At 29.8% G+C, this 22,008-nt stretch overlaps 1 protein-coding gene across 7 annotated transcripts; it reads right to left on the bottom strand.

The window, feature by feature from the left end:
- Positions 1-27: 27 nt before the first annotated feature.
- On the bottom strand, positions 28-21,967 carry LOC111690184 (protein crumbs). 7 transcript variants are annotated; one of them, XM_046950535.1, is made up of 15 exons: positions 21,456-21,967; positions 20,045-20,888; positions 9,872-9,991; positions 9,575-9,799; positions 8,515-9,504; positions 7,462-7,671; positions 6,466-6,980; positions 6,298-6,315; positions 5,426-6,076; positions 4,385-5,354; positions 4,131-4,319; positions 2,347-4,068; positions 2,152-2,273; positions 1,670-2,089; positions 28-1,609 (listed from the first exon to the last, which is right to left on the bottom strand). In XM_046950535.1, exons 2-15 carry the CDS (start codon positions 20,664-20,666, stop codon positions 1,382-1,384), a joined length of 7,002 nt encoding a protein of 2,333 aa, XP_046806491.1. In that variant the 5' UTR covers positions 20,667-20,888; positions 21,456-21,967; the 3' UTR covers positions 28-1,381. The 7 variants fall into 7 exon arrangements, with proteins under 7 accessions (XP_046806491.1, XP_046806490.1, XP_046806493.1 ...); XM_046950534.1 differs by having other exon boundaries at positions 6,298-6,339; XM_046950537.1 differs by lacking the exon at positions 7,462-7,671 and adding an exon at positions 8,095-8,217 and having other exon boundaries at positions 6,298-6,339; positions 21,456-21,966.
- Positions 21,968-22,008: the final 41 nt, after the last annotated feature.

Consider the following 22,008-nt stretch of genomic DNA (forward strand, 5'->3'; position numbering starts at 1 on the left):
TTTAAATTAAAAATATTAAATATTTCGTTAAGAAGTCACAAAAAAGAAAAATAATAGTTTGACTTATATATAAAGATTAATAAAAATAATAATGATAATTAAATAAAAATTTATAAACATGATAGATTTGATCCATTTATATACAAAACAAGTAGTACATGTTGCGAAAAGGTAGTAGAATTTTAGATAGAGAGTGAGTGCGACCGACACAATGAAGCAATTATTTTTTTCTAATTTTAGTACAATTGCTAACAGTTATCAGTATTCATAAAATGTATGTTTTTCAACTATTGTCAATTTTTTTGTTGGAATTCTGCGAATTCGTAAGAAGAATTTTTTGTATAACTCGATTAGTAAAAAAGACTAAATTTGTATTTTTGAATCAAAATATGACTTTTAGAGCTTTTTATACAAGTTTTAGAAATTCTATTTGATTTCTGTAGAAGCTTTTTTTCTAATCTTCGAACAAATATCTTTAGATATTAATAATTGTGGAATCAATTTAAACAAAGTGCTAAAGAAACAATATCTAACAAAGGAATTTATATTTTCTTTAAATATTGTCCAATTACTAATTAACAAATATGTTTAATAATATAAAGAAATTGTCTAACAAGTTGGATGTTATTTATTGATTGATTTTAATCTTGGAATATCAAAAAGTAACATATAACAGAGTTTGACCACTATTCAATTCACTGGTATACTATACTACTCCATAGAGTTATTTCAATTAAGAAAACTCATTCTAGGAACACTCTGTCTTAAACACATTGTCTAAACCATTTGTTTCTTTTTTTTTAATTGTTACAAAAAACAATTTGTTAAATAGTATAAAAATAACATCCAAATTATTTTAATTTAACTGAGTCTAATAATTTCAGATATTTTTAATTTAAGAAAAACAATAGAAAATATTAGTTGTTAAATTTTCACTAAAAAGCTGGTTATTTATAAGATATAATTATATATTGGTCAAAAATAGGAAGATAGACTTATTGGCACCTAACTTAATGGTTTAATATAGCTATAAATTATAAAATAAAATAGTCCAAATTAAATTTCCTTTTATACAGAAAGAAAAAGTATTCAGAATTGAGTTTTGGTTTTTAAACCTTATTTAAGAATTTTTCTTTCTTGTTTTAAAATATAAAGTTAATATTATACTTAGTATATCGTTAAACGTTAATTAAAAATTATAAAAGAGTTTTCTTTTTTTTAGCTAGAAAATGGGCGGAATGTTTTTAAAAGAAAATTTTATCGTTTTTTTATATCAGTTTAAATTTTGTAAAAAAACGCTTAAATTTAAAATATTTTAAATAAAACGTAAAATAAATAACATTAGAGATGCATGCAAAAAAAGTATGTATAGAAAATTTGACTAAATGAGTCTTTCTTCCGGTGGTGGCTTTAAAACATTGTCCATTTCAAGTCTAGGATTACAATATTCTTGAGCACTAGGACTGTAGGTGCCCCTAGTGGCACGTTTATTTCGAGCCATTACCAAAAATGTCACCAACAAGCCGGCGCACACTAAAAGTAATACCACTATAACCGGTATAACAATAATGGCTATATCGGCAGTGCTGGGTTCCTCGCGAGAAGTGATCTAAGTTAGAAATATAGATAATTTAAATTTGTGAAAAATTACAAACTAAAAAAAACTTACAAGTACTGTACAATTTTTGCCCGTATAACCCTCTGTGCAATTGCAATAGTAATCAGCCTCATCACCGCAAGCTTCAATACAATTGCCACCATTCATACACAACTGTTGTCCTTCTTGTTTACAGGGGTCAGTGAAATTACAATACGCTCCACAAAATGAATCCTGACATATACATTTAAAGGATCCCGGTTGATTTATACATCTACCTAAACCTCCACAGTATTCCACACTCATAGCACATTCGTCTATATCAATTTCACAATTATCCCCTTCGAAGCCAGTGTTATTACAATTACATTTATAGCTGCCCACCAGATCTGTACATTTGCCATCATTCAAGCAGGGATTCGATTCGCACTCATCAATATCTGTTTCACAAAAACGTCCCGTGTAACCTAAACTACATTGACACATAGGGATCTGAATAAAAAAATAACTTTATTATATTTATCAAACTAAGATAAAAAAACCTTAAAACTTGCCTCAGTGCTAATACATAAACTTCCATGTTGACATGGTGTTACTTCACAAAAGGCCACATCACAAACAGCTCCTTCAAAGCCGGGCATACAAGTACAAGTGAAATTATTACTCGTTTGAGAGTCTGTTTAAAATAAGAAAAAATTAATTAATTAATTGAATCTATTAGAAACACAAAAAGCATATTTGAAACTTACTAAAGCCATCCTGACAGGTAGAATTATTCTTGCAAGGTTGATTTTCACAAGTAACCTGCTTCAAGATATCACATTGCGGACCAGCATAATCATCGGTACAATCGCAGTGGAACGCTGCTATAAGATCTGTACAATTGCCTCCATTATGACAAGGCTGCGAGGCACATTCATCAATATTATTTTCACAAAAACGTCCATCATAACCAGGTAAACAATCGCACAGGAAATCTGCCACTTTATCGATACAAGTGGAATTATTTTCACATGTCGCCATAGCACATTCGTTAATATCATTAGAGCAATCATCGCCATCGTAGCCCGGCAGGCAGGTGCATGTATAATCCTCGGTAGGAGAACTACAGGTTCCGCCATTTTTACAGTCCGATTTGAAACATAAAATACAACCCTCATCTGGTCGCGTAGAATTCAAACGGAATTGTATTTGCGGTTGTACCGAAACATTTTCAGTTCTTGGATACATTTCTTCATTGGTGAAGTAGGGCAATAGCAGATCACCTACCCTGGCTTCGCCCAAGCAACCCTTAAATTGAGAGCCTTGCTGAGAAGATACCATGGCACGAGCTTGAGGATTTTGACTAACCACTGGCATGCCTCCTAAATATACTGCTTCTCCACTTGAGATTAAATCTTGGAAGGCATTCATATCTATGTCGGCGGAAAACGCAGGAGAGGGATCTACCATACTTTCCCATCCCTTCCAACCGCCCTCCAGCTTACCATTATGGGCCCTTAAGTAGATTCTACTCCATTCTATGCCATCAGAATTATCTCTGCTGAAACGTTTGGTATCACCCAAGGAGTCTTGATTGAATTTCCAAGTAACCGTTACTAGACCTTGATTCACACCAATTTCAAAGAAACTATGTTGATTTTCTACATACAACAAGGTACCACCTGCCCGAGTACGATAAGCTATTTCTATTACGGGTTTTAATTTGGGTTTCAATTCATCGTTAATTTGCTCCTTGAAGAAAGTAAAGGCCAAGGGTGCTTTTTCATTGCCTCTGAAAGTAATATTAGTTAAACATTCATAACCATCATCCAGATTTTGACAAACACTGCTGCCCGGACAAGTGACCAATTGACAGAACTCTATCTCTTGACAATCCTTGCCCTTATAGCCATTAGGACATTTGCATGTATAATCATTCCAGGTGTTACGGCATTCGGCATTGTGACGGCAGGGGTTTTTACGGCACAAATCATCCGAAACTTCACCCTTTAACACCGATGAACGATCGATGGTTATAACACCAAAAGGTGGTGGTAAAGCAATTTCTTCCTCCTCCAAGGGATACAATTCCACAATCATAGTGTGTGAGCCATTGCTTACCTTGACATCTTGAATGATGCCCTTGAAATAATCTTCAGGTTTGACAGTGGAATATTCAGTGCCAATTTCGGAACCTGGTACAACAGTAGCGGTAGTCTCACTGCTGGCCGATGTAGGAGCAGGTCCACCTAAATAAAGCACCTGTGCATCCAGTAAACCTGTCGATGACAGTGTTTTGCGGAAGTACTCGGTGCCATTTAGCTTAACCTGCACCAAAGTTTGATTGCGTACAACTTCGATCAAGTGATTGTAGCCATTGTCCAATTTATTGCCGCCCACAGTGTAAGCCTCGGGAGTGCCATTGAATTGCATTTTTACCAATAACTCACCACCTTGCAGTTTTGCAGCCACATACGAACTGCCTGAATCTGAAAAAAAACAAAACATATTTAAAAAACATGACATTCATTTGCTAAAAAAGAATCATTACCGGCTCCTTTAGAGGCTGTTTTACGAGGATCACTGCCCAAATAGAAGACCTGACCGGTAGGCTGTCTGGTACGTATGAACATGGAAATATCCAAAACAGAACGTATAGCCCTACGAGCAGCATCATTTGTCTCCACTTTGACTGCCGAATGTGAAGTATTCTCATGGCCAAATGTAGCGGCAGTTATATCTATTGGATTAAAATAATACCATTGAACTTAAAAATCCAAAATTTATATTTGTAGATATACTTACTGTATTTACAAGTATATCCAAAGTGCGGTCTCTGACATGTACAGGAGAATGTATGCCAGAGATCGGTACATTTACCATTAGAGTTACAAGGATTTGGATTACACTGTTCGGTGCGTAGACAACCGCTTTGTATATGCGTTAAATTTGTGTTATCATCCAAACCTTGTTCTTCGGGGAAGATCCATTTGCCATTTACTACAATATCTTGCATACAACCGACAAAACTAGAAGGACGATGTGTTAAATGTCTCAGATAGGATTTCAAGTTTGGTATAGTGCCGCCCAAATAGGTGAGAGGGAATGAAGGTTGTTGGCTACCATTAGAGGTTTCATAGGATCCAACAGGGAATATAGCTTGTTCATCATTAGCTGACAACACTAAATGCGAAGTGTTAATGGCTACAAACACCTTGTGCCAATTGCTATCGTTCAAATTGGAACCAATGAAAACACCCTCCCATTTGTTCAACAAAGAGGAGTGTAAATTCAAACGGCCATTGATCAATTCCAGAATATAGCTAACTGGCTCATTTTGACCACCCGATGTTCCGAATGCTAATACACCATTTGGCAATGTGGTACGGAATTGTAAATTGATGTCATAGCCTTCCTCACGCTGGGTCTTAACTGTAATCAAACTGCTTACAACCATGGAAATTGTGGTAGTTTTTTCACACGTATCACCCTGATAGCCATGTTGGCAGGAACAGTTGAATAAATGCTCAGTTTCGTTAACCAAATATGGCTTACAAATGCCGCCATTTAAACAAGGAGCACTAACACAACCAATTAAAGGCACTGAACAATTCTTGCCGCCATACTGGGCATCACAATCACACTCATAGTCATTAGTCTGATCAATACAGGTGCCATGAGCTCCACACGGAGTATAACGATCACATTCATCAATATTGATTTCACAATGAGTGCCCTCGAAACCAGGATCACATTCACAAGTATAGGAGCCGATCTAAATTGAAATAAATGGTAGATTTGATTAGTTCTGGTATCGATTAGAAATTATTTTAATTCTTTACTTACACCATCATTACAAGTGCCATGTTTGCTACAAGGATTACTTTCGCATTCATTAATGTTAATTTCACAATTCTTTCCCATGATGCCCGGCACACAGACGCACTCATAACCACTGGCATTTTCGAAACTAAACGTCTGACTAAACACACTTGGCAAGTCCATCGTATGAGCAAGATTGTACAAGGTTATATTTGACCTCTCTAAGCAGGTGCCGTTATACTGACAGGGATTACTTTCACATTCGTTGATATCAATATCACAATTCTTTCCTCTAAATCCATCATAACATTTACATGAATAGTCATTGACTTCATCTATACATTCGGCTCCATTAACACATTGATTAGTGGCACACTCGTCTATATTCGATTCACAATAACGTCCTTCATAGCCGGTAGAATTACAGTTGCAATGGAAACCACCCAATTCATCGATACATTTTCCGCCATGTTGACACGGCCCCGAGATACAGTCATCAATATCAATTTCACAGAAACGACCCGTCATACCAGGTATACAGGAGCAGGTGAAATTGTTAATTAAATCAACACAAGTCGAACCTTTAGAACATGGATTGCTAGCGCATTCATCAATATCGATTTCACAATTGGGACCCATATAACCAGGTGGACAAACACATTCGTAAGCATTAATCTAAAATAGGTGAACAATATTGTAAACAGAGATTTATAAAGAAAATTAAGAATATAATTGTTGAGATGAATAGTGGTTTAAAAGTAGGAATTCCTAATTTAAGGATAATACAAATAAGATTTATATATTATCTAACTAAATCCCGATTTGGATTAAAGCTGATTACTAGCAGTCATACATAAAGCTATTGTTTGACATTAGTTGGGGTTTTGTAAACTCACTTGTCTTAATATCCGATGCTTTCCAAATTTAAAGAAAAACAACTATAATGATTTAATATTATAATATCTTTCTCTCTCTCTCTCTCTCTTCCACACACAATCATATACATATGTAATACTTTATATCCCTCCCGCCCTCAAACAATAACATTTCAAATGCCAACCTACCTTATTATGACAAGTTGCTCCATTTTGGCAGGGATGACTTAAGCATTCATCAACATCGGAATCACAGTGAATGCCGGTAAAGCCAGGAGTACAATAGCATTTATAAGAACCCTCCTCGTTTTTACAAATGCCATTGCCACATATTTTCGGCGATATTTGACATTCGTCAACATCTTTTATGCAATTACGACCGGTCCAAGCAGCGGGACATTTACATTCATAATCTCCATTGGGTAAATCGGAGCAAACACCACCATTGCGACAAGGTTGTGAAGCACAGGATGTACAGATTTTGTTTTCCGGACAAATGCATTTATTTTGAGAACATACCATTGGCTCTTGGCAGTTGGCCAGCGAACAGGATTCCAATTTTTCGCATCTTTCACCAGAATAACCAGTGGGACAATAGCAATGGGTACCGTTCAGAGTACAAGTGCCACCATTTAGACACTTGCATCCCGACAAGGGTATACTCGAAGGCAAGACATCATTAGAGGGTAATTCACAATTAAAGCCTGAATTTGTGGAAATCATACATATGAATTAGTAATATTTTCAAATCAAAAGTTAAATCATAAGGCAAAACTATAACAGAAAATCATATTATTTAAAGGCTGATTTCAAGCTGTTAGAAAATTGTTCAACACTAAACGTCAAATTAAAATTTGGGTGTATTACTCTATATTGAAAATATTCTTTTTTAGTTTTTATACTTGTTAATATGTTTAATTAATATGTTTTAATTTAACCAATTTTTAAGATAATTACATTACTAATCCGTTATAGTTTTGTCATATTAGTATTATTTTAAAGTTACTCCAGATTTTTAAGGTTACAGTTACTCCAGATTTTTAAGGTTAGATTTTGTTTTAATATATTTTAACTACATAAATATATCTATTTTTACACAACATACTACGGATTAAAATTTCTAATATATTTCTGTACATTTTACTTGAGAAAGAAATTTAATTTAAGTTTTAATTAGATCCAAACCTTTATATCCACTAGCACAAATACAAGTGTAATTGGTGGCATAACCTTGGCAAGTTCCACCATTCAAACACTTATCAGAGGAACATGCAGTCAACTGAGCTGAACGGGATTGTTGTTGATTGCTAACGAGTACGGAAGTAGCACTACTGGGGGTTATGGGTGGCATATTTGTAGTTGTTGTTGTTATCGGTATACAATGACCAATAGGGCCTATTAACATCATCATCATCAACATCATCAAATTATATACAAATTTCACAACAATTTCCAAAATTATTTTTATTAAAATTTTGTTCATTAGGATATTGAAACAAAACAAATAAACGACAAGGATATGACAACAAAAAATATATGAAAAATGTTTTAAAATTAATATGTAAAACTTTAGCTATTTATTTAAAATTATCATTACTTCATAAAATACTAATAAAACTAAAAGTATTTTATGAGAAATGAAACTAATTTAAAAAAAGCAAAGGTGAGGGTGTTCGAATTACTAAATCTTTTTAGCCTGCATACGATTTTAATTGCTTTGACTCGAAACGTGTAACATCAATGATTATTATGATTTTATTAATTAATACTAATAATAGTAGTAACAATTTGTTGTTTTAGGATTTAAGTTAGACATACTCAATTTAAGCTCACATCTCTTCTTCTTTAGCCACTCTGGCGGTATGTAACGTTTAGTTTTGACACCTCCTTTTATTGCCCCATCTTCACAACTTGTGGCCATAAGCTCATATTTTTGCGAAGCTTTTATATTATTTTATGTTTTTTCCGATACCATTAAAATAATGAGATAAAAACAGAAAGAAAATACCACAACCCAAAATTATATTTTATAAAAAAACATAAAACCTTAAACCATATGCCTTTAGCCATTTAATATTTACAACAAATCACTTTTAATTATAGAAATCAATCTAAAATTAAAGAGTGATAGGTTTTTTCTTAATAAATATAACAATGAATTAGAACCAAACACCCTTTTATAATGATATAATAAAAACCAAAACATTTAAGATTTAAGATTGAAAATCTTTGACTCACCTGAAGTTCCTGGCTTGCATATACATTTTCCTCCTATACATTCTGAATCTATGGGACACTGAGGACAAGGTGGTGGACCTTGTTGGCATAGCTCACCCGAGAAACCCGGCAGACATGAACATTGGAATCCTATGGGTTTGTCCACACATGAACCGCCATTCAAACACTGCTGAGTTTGACAACTAATAGGTTTTTCACACAGTTCGCCACCCCAGCCATCGGAGCACTGGCATATAAACCAGCCATTGGTATCAAAACATTTGCCATTGTGGCAAGGGTTCGCTTCACACTCATCGATATTGGTCTGACACAAAGGACCCATAAAACCGGTGTTGGCACAATCGCATAAAAAGCCATTAACCAAATCCCTACATTTGCCATTATTTTGACAAGGTTGCGAGGCACAGTCATCCATGTCGATTTCACAGTGAGTACCGCTATAACCTTTGGGGCATTCACATTCTATATTCGAACTGCCAGGCGCTACAACACATGCACCACCATTTACACATGGATTTTTTTGGCAAAGGGGATTTATATTAATTTCCGTTTCACAGTGTTTGCCGGTATGATTGGGAGTGCAAATGCACTGGTAATCGCCACGACTATCTTCGATACATGCGCCATTATTTGAGCAGGGATTGCGATCACAGGGAGAGCCATTATCCATTTGACAATTTTTACCCGAATAACGGGCAGTGCAACGACATTCATAGCCATCGTTGTGAGAAATGCACAAACCATGACCCATACAAGGATCATTAGCACAAAAGTCTTGATTTCTCAAAGGAATATCATAATCTGAGCAAGGACCATTACCCAAGGGGCAAGGACCAAAAACAGCATTCTGTACAGTCATCGAGTCGTTAATAAACAGTAAGCCAGGGCCATCTTGTAAGCAACCGGTAAAAGAGTTGCCCAATATTAAAATGGCCGCTTCGTTGCCAATATCTTGATTCGTTAAAAATTGACTATTATAGGTAGAGTTTGCTGAATAGTAAAAAATGGAGATATACATTATAATTTTTGTTTCTGGATTTATCAACAAACTAAAACTTACCAAATATTCTCGATTCACGATCAATATATAAATATAAATTTCCATATTCATATTTAAATTGTAACGTATGCCATCTGTTGTCTAACAAATGATAGGAATACTTAACATCAACACGATTATTGGGTCCTATGACCGCTGGACCGGCCAATGATATTTGCAAAAAGTCATTGAGCACAGAGATTACTATTGAGTTTTTATTATATTGTTGAGCTAAAATTTCACCACCTAAGATAAACGGTTAAAAATGAAATATTTCTTCTTAAACAATTTCTGTATAATTAAATTATTTCAACTTACCACGACATGAGCGAAAACTTATGGCGGAATGATCCCATATGGGCATGGGTGACAACAAACGCAAATATGCTGAGCCATTGAAATACGCTTCTTTGGATGTAGCTGAAACACCAGAGGAATCTGCAAAAATTAAAAAAAGACACTTAATTATATAGGTGAAATGAATAAAGAGAAATCTTTAAGCTGTTTGGATTATGGACTGACATTTCCCTGTGGGGAAAGTTCATTTTGGTTTTAATATTGTTCAACTTTCATTTTACATGTATGACCCTATTGCCATTTTCTGTTATATTTGTTGAACTATAACATAAAATCTTTGGAATTAGTACCAGTAACTAATCGTTTTACCAGGTCAAAAGTGAAGTATATGACTGTTTCTGTACGAGTAGGTTGTGTTTATGTACTTTAAGTACTTCCTCATTTTTTCTCTATTTTTCGAAGTGATGTTTTAAATCTGTTGGTGATGTTGTTGTTGTTTCTAGTGTCAGTAGTTGTACAATGTTGTACATACTTATTGTATGTAGGTACCAGTATCATTTGCAATTTGTACCGGTCATTAACTGGTAATGTTTTGTTTTTTTGAATTGTAATTTTTTTGAAATACCTCAAGATTCATGTTACATTAAATGGACAAATAAGTCTGAAACACGCTTACTTAATGTGACCAATTTTAAAATAGTAATAGGACGGAAATGGTAAAACATTTGGAATTATTAAGTTAATAGGGTATGTTTTTTTTTTGGAAAATAAGACATTTTAACCTCATTAACAGAGCTTGATTAAATAAAAACTATTTTAAATCACATATCGTTTGAAATCTTAAAAACATTTATGTAATATATTTATATTACTACAATACTTTATAAAATGATTTCTTTAAATTTTAATGAACCTTGAAGAAAATACAATTTTGATTCAAAATTGATATTTTTCTATTGACAGTCAGAGTTGTATATCTCCTACAAATAGCTTATGCAACAATATGCCTAATATTGTTTATTGAACAATTCTTTAAATCGTTAATATTGTTCACAGTTGGTCACATTACACCTTTAACATTATAATCATTATAATAATGACAAAAAAGTCTACAAACTACAAATAATGCAAAAAGTAAGACAAGTGTATAGTGTAGTGATTCTTTTTAAGTACTTTAGACCTTTTGACCAAGTAATGTTTGTTTTTTCTGTTTCGGTGCTGCAAAAGCAAAGGTGTTTTCGGTTTTGAGGCCATCGATCAGCAAACAGCAGTAGTTTGTGGTAAGAGCAATACATACATATTTGCATTTTGTGCGAATCTAGACCAATAATGTTTTATGTTGTTTTTTTATACAATTTCTAAAGTAAAACATGTTCGTATTTCAATACATTTAGTTAGTGATTATTTAACTAATGCTGATTTGTCTAATAGTCCATGTTGACAAAACGTTTCGTTTTTTTCAATTATTTCTTCTATTTTGACATTTACTATATTTTTGTTCTTGTATTACTGAGAACAAAATTTAGATGTTGATTTATATTTGAACTAAATTACTAGTAGTAGTTTAGTAGGTTTTAGGTATGTTTAAATAAAAAATAAAAAAAATGACTTATGTCACCTTTATAGCTTGATAATATTCTTATTTACATATTTGCTTTGACATTTTTGTTTAGTGTGAATAACCTTTGGATTAATTAAATTTTAATTTAAAACTTATTAAATAATTAAGTAAAACACTGTTTAGTTAATGTGATTTAATTCTTTAGGACTAATTGTGTGTTCATTTATACTAAAATGCAGAATATATGAAGAAACGATAATAGATTTGAGGATTTAGCCAAAGTTACTAATTTATACTAAAAAGTGTGATATAGAAGCTAGCTCCGCGTTTCTGGATTTATAAATCGGATTAAGGAGTTTTTGTATAAAAAAAATTACGTTTTGAAACGGTGCCTGTGTTCTGTATTTTTCGAGTCGATAAAAAACCATTGTAATATAAGAGTCTTCCGCTTTTTAGTTCTGTAATTCCGATAATTTTTAAACTGAACATATTAAAATTAACAAAATTATATTTGAATAATGTATCTTCATCCTGTTTTAAACAAGACGATTATAAAATTTTCGACTTTTTTTTTGTCGATTCAAAAATTACTAAACACAGGGACAGGGCTATAATATTTGACTGTTTATTTCCAATTCGTATATCATAAAACCCGATCGGAAACAAAAATGTTCGAATTGTTAGTTTTTTAAAATACTTTTCACTCTTTCATTCATCAAACTTTCCGTTTGAAATCTCTAGTTGTTTAGAAATTATTGATATTACTCATACGCCTTAAATTATAATAAACTTTTGCTTAATTTGTAAAAAGTTGAAATTGCTGAGAATAGCAAAATTTCTTAAATTAGATTCTTTTAATTAATAAAAATTGTTACTTTGTAATAAATACTTATTAAAAATGCACTTGCTTTAAGATTTAAATGTTACCAAGTAATGCGTGAATATTTTTTACCAACTTTCTCAATAATTTATAAGAAACTTTTCATAAAATATTAGTACATATACCAAAAAAGTAACAGAAAACTATATTCGTGTTAGTTATACTTCACTGATTAATACATTTTAGTTTATTTCTTTTACCATCATCTCACCTTTTGAGGTGATTAAATTAGTACTGCTCTAAATACACAAAAAAAAAAAACATTGTTTGAAATTCGTTCATATTCCAAACAATTGTTACAAATGTAATAATAAACAAATGCCTGAATAGTATAGAGATGAAGATGATGATGGAGGCAAAGCTAAAGATGATGGTACCAATTGCAACAATAACAAATGTTGTTTGCATCACTGTTATCGTAAAATAACATTGAAAAATCTTGTTTATTTTGTGTTTTTTTTTAGATAATAAACATTGAAACGTATTGTAGGAGAAAAATTAAAAAAAACCATTTAAAATCTTATATTGTTTCATTATTAATCTTAATATATCTTTTTTACTTAATTACTATATTCGTATATTTTCTCTTTGTTTTTTTTTTCATTAATTTATTTTTAAAAAGTGAAATTATTTTGTAATGTTTTTTTACTTCTTTGGAATTGTTTTTTTTTTTATTTCAGTAGTAACATTTATTTGCAACGTGATTTCGTGTCAAATAGTAATATAAACAAATTAAAGTTTAGAAATAGTAATATTTTGTAATTAACTAAGAATTTCAAATTAATTCTAATGGTTAATAGAAATCATAAATATTTAACTTAAAGCAGCATTTTGTATAGAGCAAAAATTTTCATTTATTATTAGCTTTGAAAATATTTTAAGTAAATAATTTATTAAGCTTATGTCAGCATTACTTTTTTAAAAAAAAGCTCTATAAAATAAATATCACTTAGGTATGTAAGTAAATTTAAACTATAGATTTAGATGATCGCAGGAAACAATATAAAGCTTTTCGGCTTAAGTGATAAAATCTCAATAATTTTCCAAAAAAAAAAAATATTATTTTAAGGTTAAAAAAATGTTGTCTCTGTCTGTCTTAAAAATTTGGGTTAAAAACACAACAACACATTTTCAAAAAACAAAACTGAAAAATTGTATGATTAATCGTTTCTTTTCCACTATAAATATTTTATTCTACTTTTTTTTGATTCCGTTCGCTTTTGTACTTTTATTTAGTTTTCTGGTTTGTTTGAGTTTTTATTTACATGATTTTTCCGCCTTGATGTTGTCTTTGTATTTTTAAAAAGAATGAATATACATTTCTCGAAAGACATTCCCATCTTTTATCATCTCTAAAAGAAGTGTCTGTTTGTTTTAACGTGAAAATAAGAAGTATCAACTAAGAAAATGAAGCCGGTCAAAGCCGACTAATCGATAGTCTGTAACGATATAAACAGACAGCTTTTTTTGGATTTTATAGCCAATTATGAATTTGATTTGAGTTGTATATATATAAAAATATATAAAATATATATGTTCATATTAGAGTTAGGTAAAATAATAGATCAAATTCCCTGATCCAATTTATAATTACATAAGTATTTCAGGTTTAAAAGAGACCTCTAGTTTGATAACAACGACCGATCGATATTATTCATTCATTCATTCATTGTATAGAAAAATAGTTCTGATCCCGTTGCTATACTTTAAGGTAAGTGCAATGGCATCAATATCTGTATCTCTATGTAACAAATTTAAGAATGAACTCATAATAACCACTTTAATAGTGTAGGCCGCAATAAACATGCAAGATAAGAGAGCTTTAACCGTATATTTGTGTCTGGCTTAATTTTTACTGACTTTTTTATTTTGTTAACATTTTGTTATTGTTGTGTTATGATCTCTTTTCGCCTGAGAACGGTAACAGCAATAACAAATTGAAAAAAACATGGTTATGTTTACATTACTGATTTTTTGAAGTAGAATTTAAAAAGAAGTTATACAGAAAAAAAAACAACACTACTTATGGAAAAAAATGCTCTATGAAGGAACCAGTTTCCTATATACTTCAGTACCACAAAAGATTCCCTTTTTATGTTTTCCACCGAAAGAATGTAACAAACAAAAGAAGAAAAAAAATATACACATATATAAAGAGAACAATGTACAAAAAGGTAAACAATGGCTCACAAAGCTCAATAAATGTTTAAAAGTTGTAGACAATGGCAGCAGCAACAACAACTACAATAATAGTAAAAAAGAAACACGCACGATCGGTTCAGTAACCTTAACAAAAAAACACAACAACAAATGTTTCATGTGATAGACCCCGCAGAATGCATAGTTGACTCTATTATTTTTCAACTCTATTAAAAAAACCATGACGCATTAGAAATATATTTAAAGTGCTGCATACGCCCCTTTAGTTTGCATTCAAAATTAATCAAAAACATAACTAACAAAAAATAAATCAAAAAAATAATCAGCTCAGCTTGATGTTTTTGTGTTTAATTATTCTTGAAGTGTTCTTAGCCCTTCTTTTAAACAAATACCTAATTTGTAGAGTAATTTAGTTCCATCACCAACAATTTGTTTATTCTTCACTTCCATATCTGTAGAATTATTTAATTATTTATTATTAACATGATTACTTTTTTTCAAATCAATATTAAATTAAATATAACGGTACAATGAAAGAAAACCCACCTCACTTGGTGTGAGCAGATTGCAGCCGTATTGAAACCAAAATAAGCGCGAGAGAAAAAAAGGTGTAAACCTAAACCTGAACTTAAGGTTGTAACATGTTCATTGAGAAAAATTTCAGGTTTTAGCTTTTCTGTTGTTGGCTGGCTGGCTGGTTATGCCTGGTCGATTTTATTATTATTATTTTTTGTTTTAACTTGTAAATATTCTCTACTACAAGTATTTGGATAGATATACAATTTACTAGAATAATGCTAACTAAACTAATAAATATAAATTCATTTATGTATTAGGAGGTGTGTCTACTTTTGACATTCAAGAGGTCATCATCATTCTTTGTTGTTATCACAAAATGTTCCCTAAAATAATTTATAAACATTTCATTCTAATGCAACAAGTGTTTAATTATTTTTCAAAATTCTTTTTTTGTAACAACTTTAAAACGTAACACACCACAAAAAACTTTTTAAAGAAGGGTGGGTTCTTCAGTGATAAGTTGGTTTAGTTTTGAGTAAAGAATTTATTATTTAAATAAGCTTGTTAAATATTTAAATATATAACGAAAATAATAGTTTATCTTAAATTTATTTAAGAAACGTTAGACATTTATTTTGTATCTGTTATAGTTTATTCAGGAAGAACTTAACTTTTTGTCATGCTATTTAAATTTTGTAAGACCTAAAACCTGATAAATAAACCGTTAAGTATAATGTAAATGTTTAATGAAAATAAAGCTTGAGAATTTAAATATTTTTGAAGATGTTTAGACAAGTTTATCAGCATTATTCTATTACGGAAAAGGCAATAACTCGTCATGCTGTTATGAATTTGAAAATTTATGTTTATTTAAATAATTTAATGGATTTTAGTTTTTGTTATGTACTTAAAGGTGGTATATTTTGTTGCAAATAAAGGTCAGTATCTAGTACTTATATTAAATGAATAACAACTTTTATTTTCTTCTGTTGAAAGCTAAATACGGCCATTTTGAAAATAGATTTTAATCTCTTAATGAAGTCGTGGATATAGTGTATCCTCGTAATACCGAATCAGTTAGTTTTTCAATATTGAAAGACAACATATAAACATTTCGTACATTTTTAAAACGCCTTTCTTCCAAAGGGTATTTTAAGAGCCCCCACTTTTGATAATTTTCTACTTTTTTATTAATATTTGGGAATTATAGTATTAGTATTTCTGATAGTATTTAGTGATTTTCGAATCATATTTTAACGATTTCTAAGGCATTTTTAAGTCTTTCAACTGAATAAAATATAATAACAAAATAAGTTATTAAACTCGCTTGGATTAAAAAAGATTTTAATTTCTTAATGAAGTCGTTTTCCTCTGGACCGATCATTGATCTACATTGTGTATACCGTATCAGTTTTTCAATATTTAAAGACAACATATAAACATTTTGTATATTTTTAAAACCCCTTTCTTCCAAAGGGTATTATTAAGAGCCCCCACTTCTGATAATTTTCTACTTTCTTATTTATATTTGGGAATTTCGAATCATATTTTCAGCCATTTTTAAGTCTTTCAACTGAATAAAATATAATTACAAAATAAATTATTAAACAGCCAGAATCGAGCTGTATATTCTAACAGACTAATGGCAAATCTATTCACTTGCTAAGATTATTGGAGTGCGGAAGCCATGGACCATGCTGTTCATAAATATGAAGATAGTCCATTACATAGGACTACCAAACGGATAATGCATTATAATAATTTTTGGAGGAGTAGTCCATATATTATGGCAGAATTTGTATCTTATTTTGAAATTAAAGTCATTTCACTAAATAATTGAAAAACAAAGTCTTTAATCTTTAATGAAAAATCTGGATCAGAAAACATAAACATACTAGTAGCAGAGATTGCTTCTGAATCTCCTAAATTTACTTATGTATATGCACCAATAATGGAGCATTTCAAATCTTAAAATTTTTTCAATTAATTATGAGTTCTGTCAAAATTGACATCTGTCAATTTGGGTAATTTTGTTGAAGTTAAAAGAATTTAATCAATTATCGTGAAAACAGTTTTAAATCACATAAATATTAAATAATGCAAGCACACCTTTCTTTCCGAAAAAAGTGTTTTTTGTTCTTTTTGTATTCAAAAAGTACCTGTTAATAAAACTATAGATGGGTGTGTGTATCTCAGGGTTCTCTTTTCTAACATGATAATGAAATTGGTTTTTAAATTATATTATTTGAAAAAACAACAATTACAAAAAATTAAATTTTAAAAAAGCCAGTAAACAAAAAACCAGAAATGCTTTACAAATAAATTATGAAAGCAAAACTTTTATTGTCAATGCATTATGTACGTTTCATGACCATAAAAAGAATCTATGTACAATTCGTATAATTCTTTTTTATTTTTCAATTCTTTCTTTTTCTTTAACTTGTGAGGTTTTTTATTTTTAAATATTAAATAATACGTAAAAAGCAAAACATTTCCCTTGTAACTAAATTTGGCTATATGACCGCCTGACAGACTACCTTTTTGGAAAAAAGAGGCATTATGTAATCGTTTTTAAATGTTTTTTTGATTTATTAATTCTAGATTTAAATACAACAGAACTAGTTAAATTATCATCAGTAAATAACGTTAACAGGTAAATCCATATCTTGGGTTTTTTGTATCTCTGGAAATGTAGTGCCAACAAATTCATACTAATTAGGTGTCAGTTTTGGTCAAACAATACACTTTCCTAATAACTACAAACACATGTACCTAAGTAGACAAACATTAAAATCTACAGTGAGTATTTACGTGTTTTAGTTGGAACTGCCTGTCTCCTTGGTAATCTATCATGTTTGTCAGTCATAAAATTTGTAGTGACTATTATGTGTTTTGGGAAATACCGCAATAAATCGCATTTTAAGGGATTTAATCTTTTAAAATGTTTCGCAGATTAATTTTCACTTAATTTTTGTTGTATCTGTAGATTTATTTTATGACTATCCTCCTGTATATTTATAATATTTTATTATTTATTAGACATAAAAAAATCTCATCATGTCTAAAATCTATTAAGGTTTCTATGGGTAAAAATTAAGACGTACCTATCTCGTGTTGGTATCTCCTCCGTGTTCATTTGTGTGAAACTATTATTTTTACTACTACTAATTTAATAATTTGTTATTAACATTTTTTAAATTCTAAGAAACTATAAACCCGTTTAAAATTATGATGACTGATTTCTTAGAGATTTTTTTTAATTTGTTAATAAATTTTTTAAATGTTTTTGCTTCATAAATACATACAATAAACACATTTAAATAAATCGGAAATTATTTATTACTTTTATGTTAAACTGTTATAAAACGTGATTTTCTAAGAGCATTTTTTACGTAAATATTTATTTTGCTCATTCTAAAGTTTCTCTAGCTGTTGATATGAATCTAACCACAAAAATAAATTTTTATCTACATTTTTTTATAAAACTTCTCATTTGATGCTATTAAAAAATAATCTAAGGTGCAAATGTTATTTGATATACTTATTGGCAATTATTTTTTATTAAATCATTGATAGTTGGTGAAATTTTTTTTTTGTTCGAACTGATATACAAAAACCGCACGCAACATATTACAAGTTACAAAACAATATAAAAAATGTTTATAATAAAGTAATCGAAACGTGAAGCAAATAATTAATATTGACATTAGATTAAGTACATTTATAAAATTTAAAAATTAAGTACATTTATAAAATTTGTATTAAATTTTCGCAGAATTTTATAATTGCATAATGATTGTGTTAAAATAATTTCAAAAATGAGACCTTTTTGACACTTTATAACAGTTATGCAAAGTTTGAATTAAATTGGATAATATTAATTAGTTCAGTTCTAGTTCAGTTCTAGTTCAGTTCTAGTACAGTTCCAGTTCAGTTCTATTCAGTTTTAGTTCAGTTCTAGTTCAGTTCTAGTTCAGTTCAGTTCTAGTTCAGTTCTAGTTCAGTTCTAGTTCAGTTCTAGTTCAGTTCTAGTTCAGTTCTAGTTCAGTTCTAGTTCAGTTCTAGTTCAGTTCTAGTTCAGTTCTAGTTCAGTTCTAGTTCAGTTCTAGTTCAGTTCTAGTTCAGTTCTAGTTCAGTTCTAGTTCAGTTCTAGTTCAGTTCTAGTTCAGTTCTAGTTCAGTTCTGGTACAGTTTTAGTTCAGTTCATCCCTAGTTCTAAATCAATATAACAATGATCCTTTAAAAATTGAACCGTTATTATTTCATCATAATATTTTTTTGCCAATGCTTAAAGGTATCCGATTTCTTATTTGTTCAATAAATAAAAATACTTCAATATTTATTTAGTTTATTATAGAATCAACTTTAGAAAAGATATTCAGTAACTAAGTAAGTATTTTAAAATACAATTTAACACAAATACACACACTTAAGTCTTGACCCTATTGTTTATTCAATACCAAATATATTAACGTTTAATTTACTGTTTACAAAAATAACAACAAAAAACTATTAAAATACTAAAGATAAGATTATTGTATCTTATAAATATTTCGTTCTCTAGCAGATACAGATACATACCAAAAAAAAAAAAAACTAAACGATTGATGTTGTCATACTAAACAGTAAATGATTGGGTAAATTTTGCAATTTGTTTTTGTTGTATTTTTTTTAAGTTTGAATTCGTATATTAAATTTTAAAGTGTATTAAGAAAACTATTTAAAAAACAATGTTAATAAAATGAAATGGCATTCAGCTATTTTGGTTGGAAAGTTTAAACAATTAAAACAGCAAAAAATTAATCATCACTCATCTTACAGCTATAAAAGATATTTATTATTTATTTTTAATGATGGTTTAGGTGTAGGAGTTTAAGTATATTTTTAATTTGAAATTAAAAAACACAATAACGTTTGTTAGCTACTTATCCGTCTGTCTTTAACTGAGTTATTTGGTAATTTAGTTTTTTTTATTCAGTCCTTATCTATCTGTCTCTTTTATTTATGTTCGTTTGTTTTGTAATTATTTGTAATTTACTTATTGATTACAAATTTATAATATTTTTTAACTTACCCATTGATAAATATATTAATAATATTAAAAATATCCATTGTACTAATTGACCAGCTGGATAAGAGTTGTAGGACCAGGAAATTGATCTTTTGGTGGCGAAACTGCTAAAGGCAGTTTTATCACTTAGACGATTACTACTCTTATTCGAAATCGATCTCATATTCGAATCTGTTGTTATTGCTGTTGTGTTATTTGTATTTTGATGCCGCGAATGTTGTTTTATTAATGCATTTTCTTTATAGGGTTTTGTTCTTATTGTTGTAGCTTCAACTGCTGATGTTGCAGCTATTGTTGCTGTAGTTGTACTTCTTGGTAGTTCTTGTTGTTGTACATTTGCTGACGCATACTTTGGCGTCGACATTGTTGTCGCTTTTGTTGCTGTTGTTTTAGGAATTGTTTTCAGATTTTGTTCTGCTATCGCTTTCGTTGTTGTTCTTCGTTTTTCTATTCTTTTGTGTGATTGATGTTCATTATTATTTTTATTATTACATGTGTATTGTTGTTGATGTTTTTGTTTGTATTGATGTTGCATTGCTGCTTCCAACGACGATGATGATGATGAATATGATAACGATGTTGGCAATTGTAATAATGTTGGTAATGAATCTAATGATGTTCGCATTTTATGTTTTGGCCGTTGGTTTATTATTTGTTTTGTTTTTGTCAAGCCAGCAATGTTTCTAACGATTTTTCTTTGTTGTTTTAAATCATTAAGACTTTGAATGTTTTTTCTTTTAATATTTTTATTTAATTATTGGTTTTATTTACATACACATATACACTCTCTTTCTAGTGTAAGTTTAAATGTGTGAGTATATATTTTATGCAAAAAAGAATTTGTTTTCTATAAAAATGAGGTTAATTTTGGTTAATATATTTTTTAATTTGTTAATTTCCAGAGACAACAATCAACAGCTTGTAAATAAGTACTTTAATTTCTTTCTTTTCATTTGTGACAATAAAATAAAGTTACACTTTCTCATCTAGAACTGGTTGTTAGTTTGGTTATGGCAACCTAAGAAATTTAAAGGAATGAAATCATTTATTTTATGGGCATTTAATAAAAAGGTAATGTTAGCTTAGAGTTAGAGTCGATCTAGAATTGAAAGTGAACTTTGATTGAAATAGTTTTTTTTTTTTTAATTTATAAAACTTCAATACAAAAGTTAAGAATATTTAACAAAATATCTGAGAAGTACTCAAATATGTATGTATATTTAGATTTGTTTAAACGAAAGTTTGCATTTTATAAAATATTAAATATATCAAAAGCAAATGAATCCATTCCATTAAATCTCTTGCTTTTAGCCATAATTTGTTGCTGTTTGTTGTTGTTGTTTTTTTTAAGAAAGAAAGGCATAAAAAATCTACTACTACTTGTTACCACTTTTATTCTTCATTTTCTTATTACCAATTTACAATCAAATTACATTAAACTTTCTTTCATTTCATATATTTTTATCATAAAAATTCTTCATACACTAGCACTTATAATATTGCTTCTTTGTATATTTATTTTATTTGAATATTATTAATTTATTCACAATTATATGTAGAAAACGCAATTGCGCTTTTGGCCTTTTCTTCTTTTTAATAATTTAATCATTCAACAATCATACGTTCATGATAATATTTCTTTATTTTATTATTATAAATTCAATTTTCATTTCACTTAAACCGTAAAGATACTTATTCACAAGTTGTTTTTTGTTTTATTAATTTTTTTATCCAATTTACATAAAAAGACAACAACAAAATTATAATTTTTTGTTTGAAATAATTTTTCATAAAAATTTGTTGTCTCTCTTACACTTGCACTCAACGTATTTAGCCATCTCAAGGGACTTTAGAAAACGTCGCGCTTAAATCCCGGCTGTGGCACTTTTCAAAAATAAACAACAATTACGCTCGAGAACAGATTGTAAACTGAATATTTGCTAACAAAAAATACTCAGTCAGTCTAT

Source organism: Lucilia cuprina, chromosome 4 (assembly GCF_022045245.1).
Source record: "Lucilia cuprina isolate Lc7/37 chromosome 4, ASM2204524v1, whole genome shotgun sequence".
NCBI classification, from domain to species: Eukaryota; Metazoa; Arthropoda; class Insecta; order Diptera; family Calliphoridae; genus Lucilia; species Lucilia cuprina.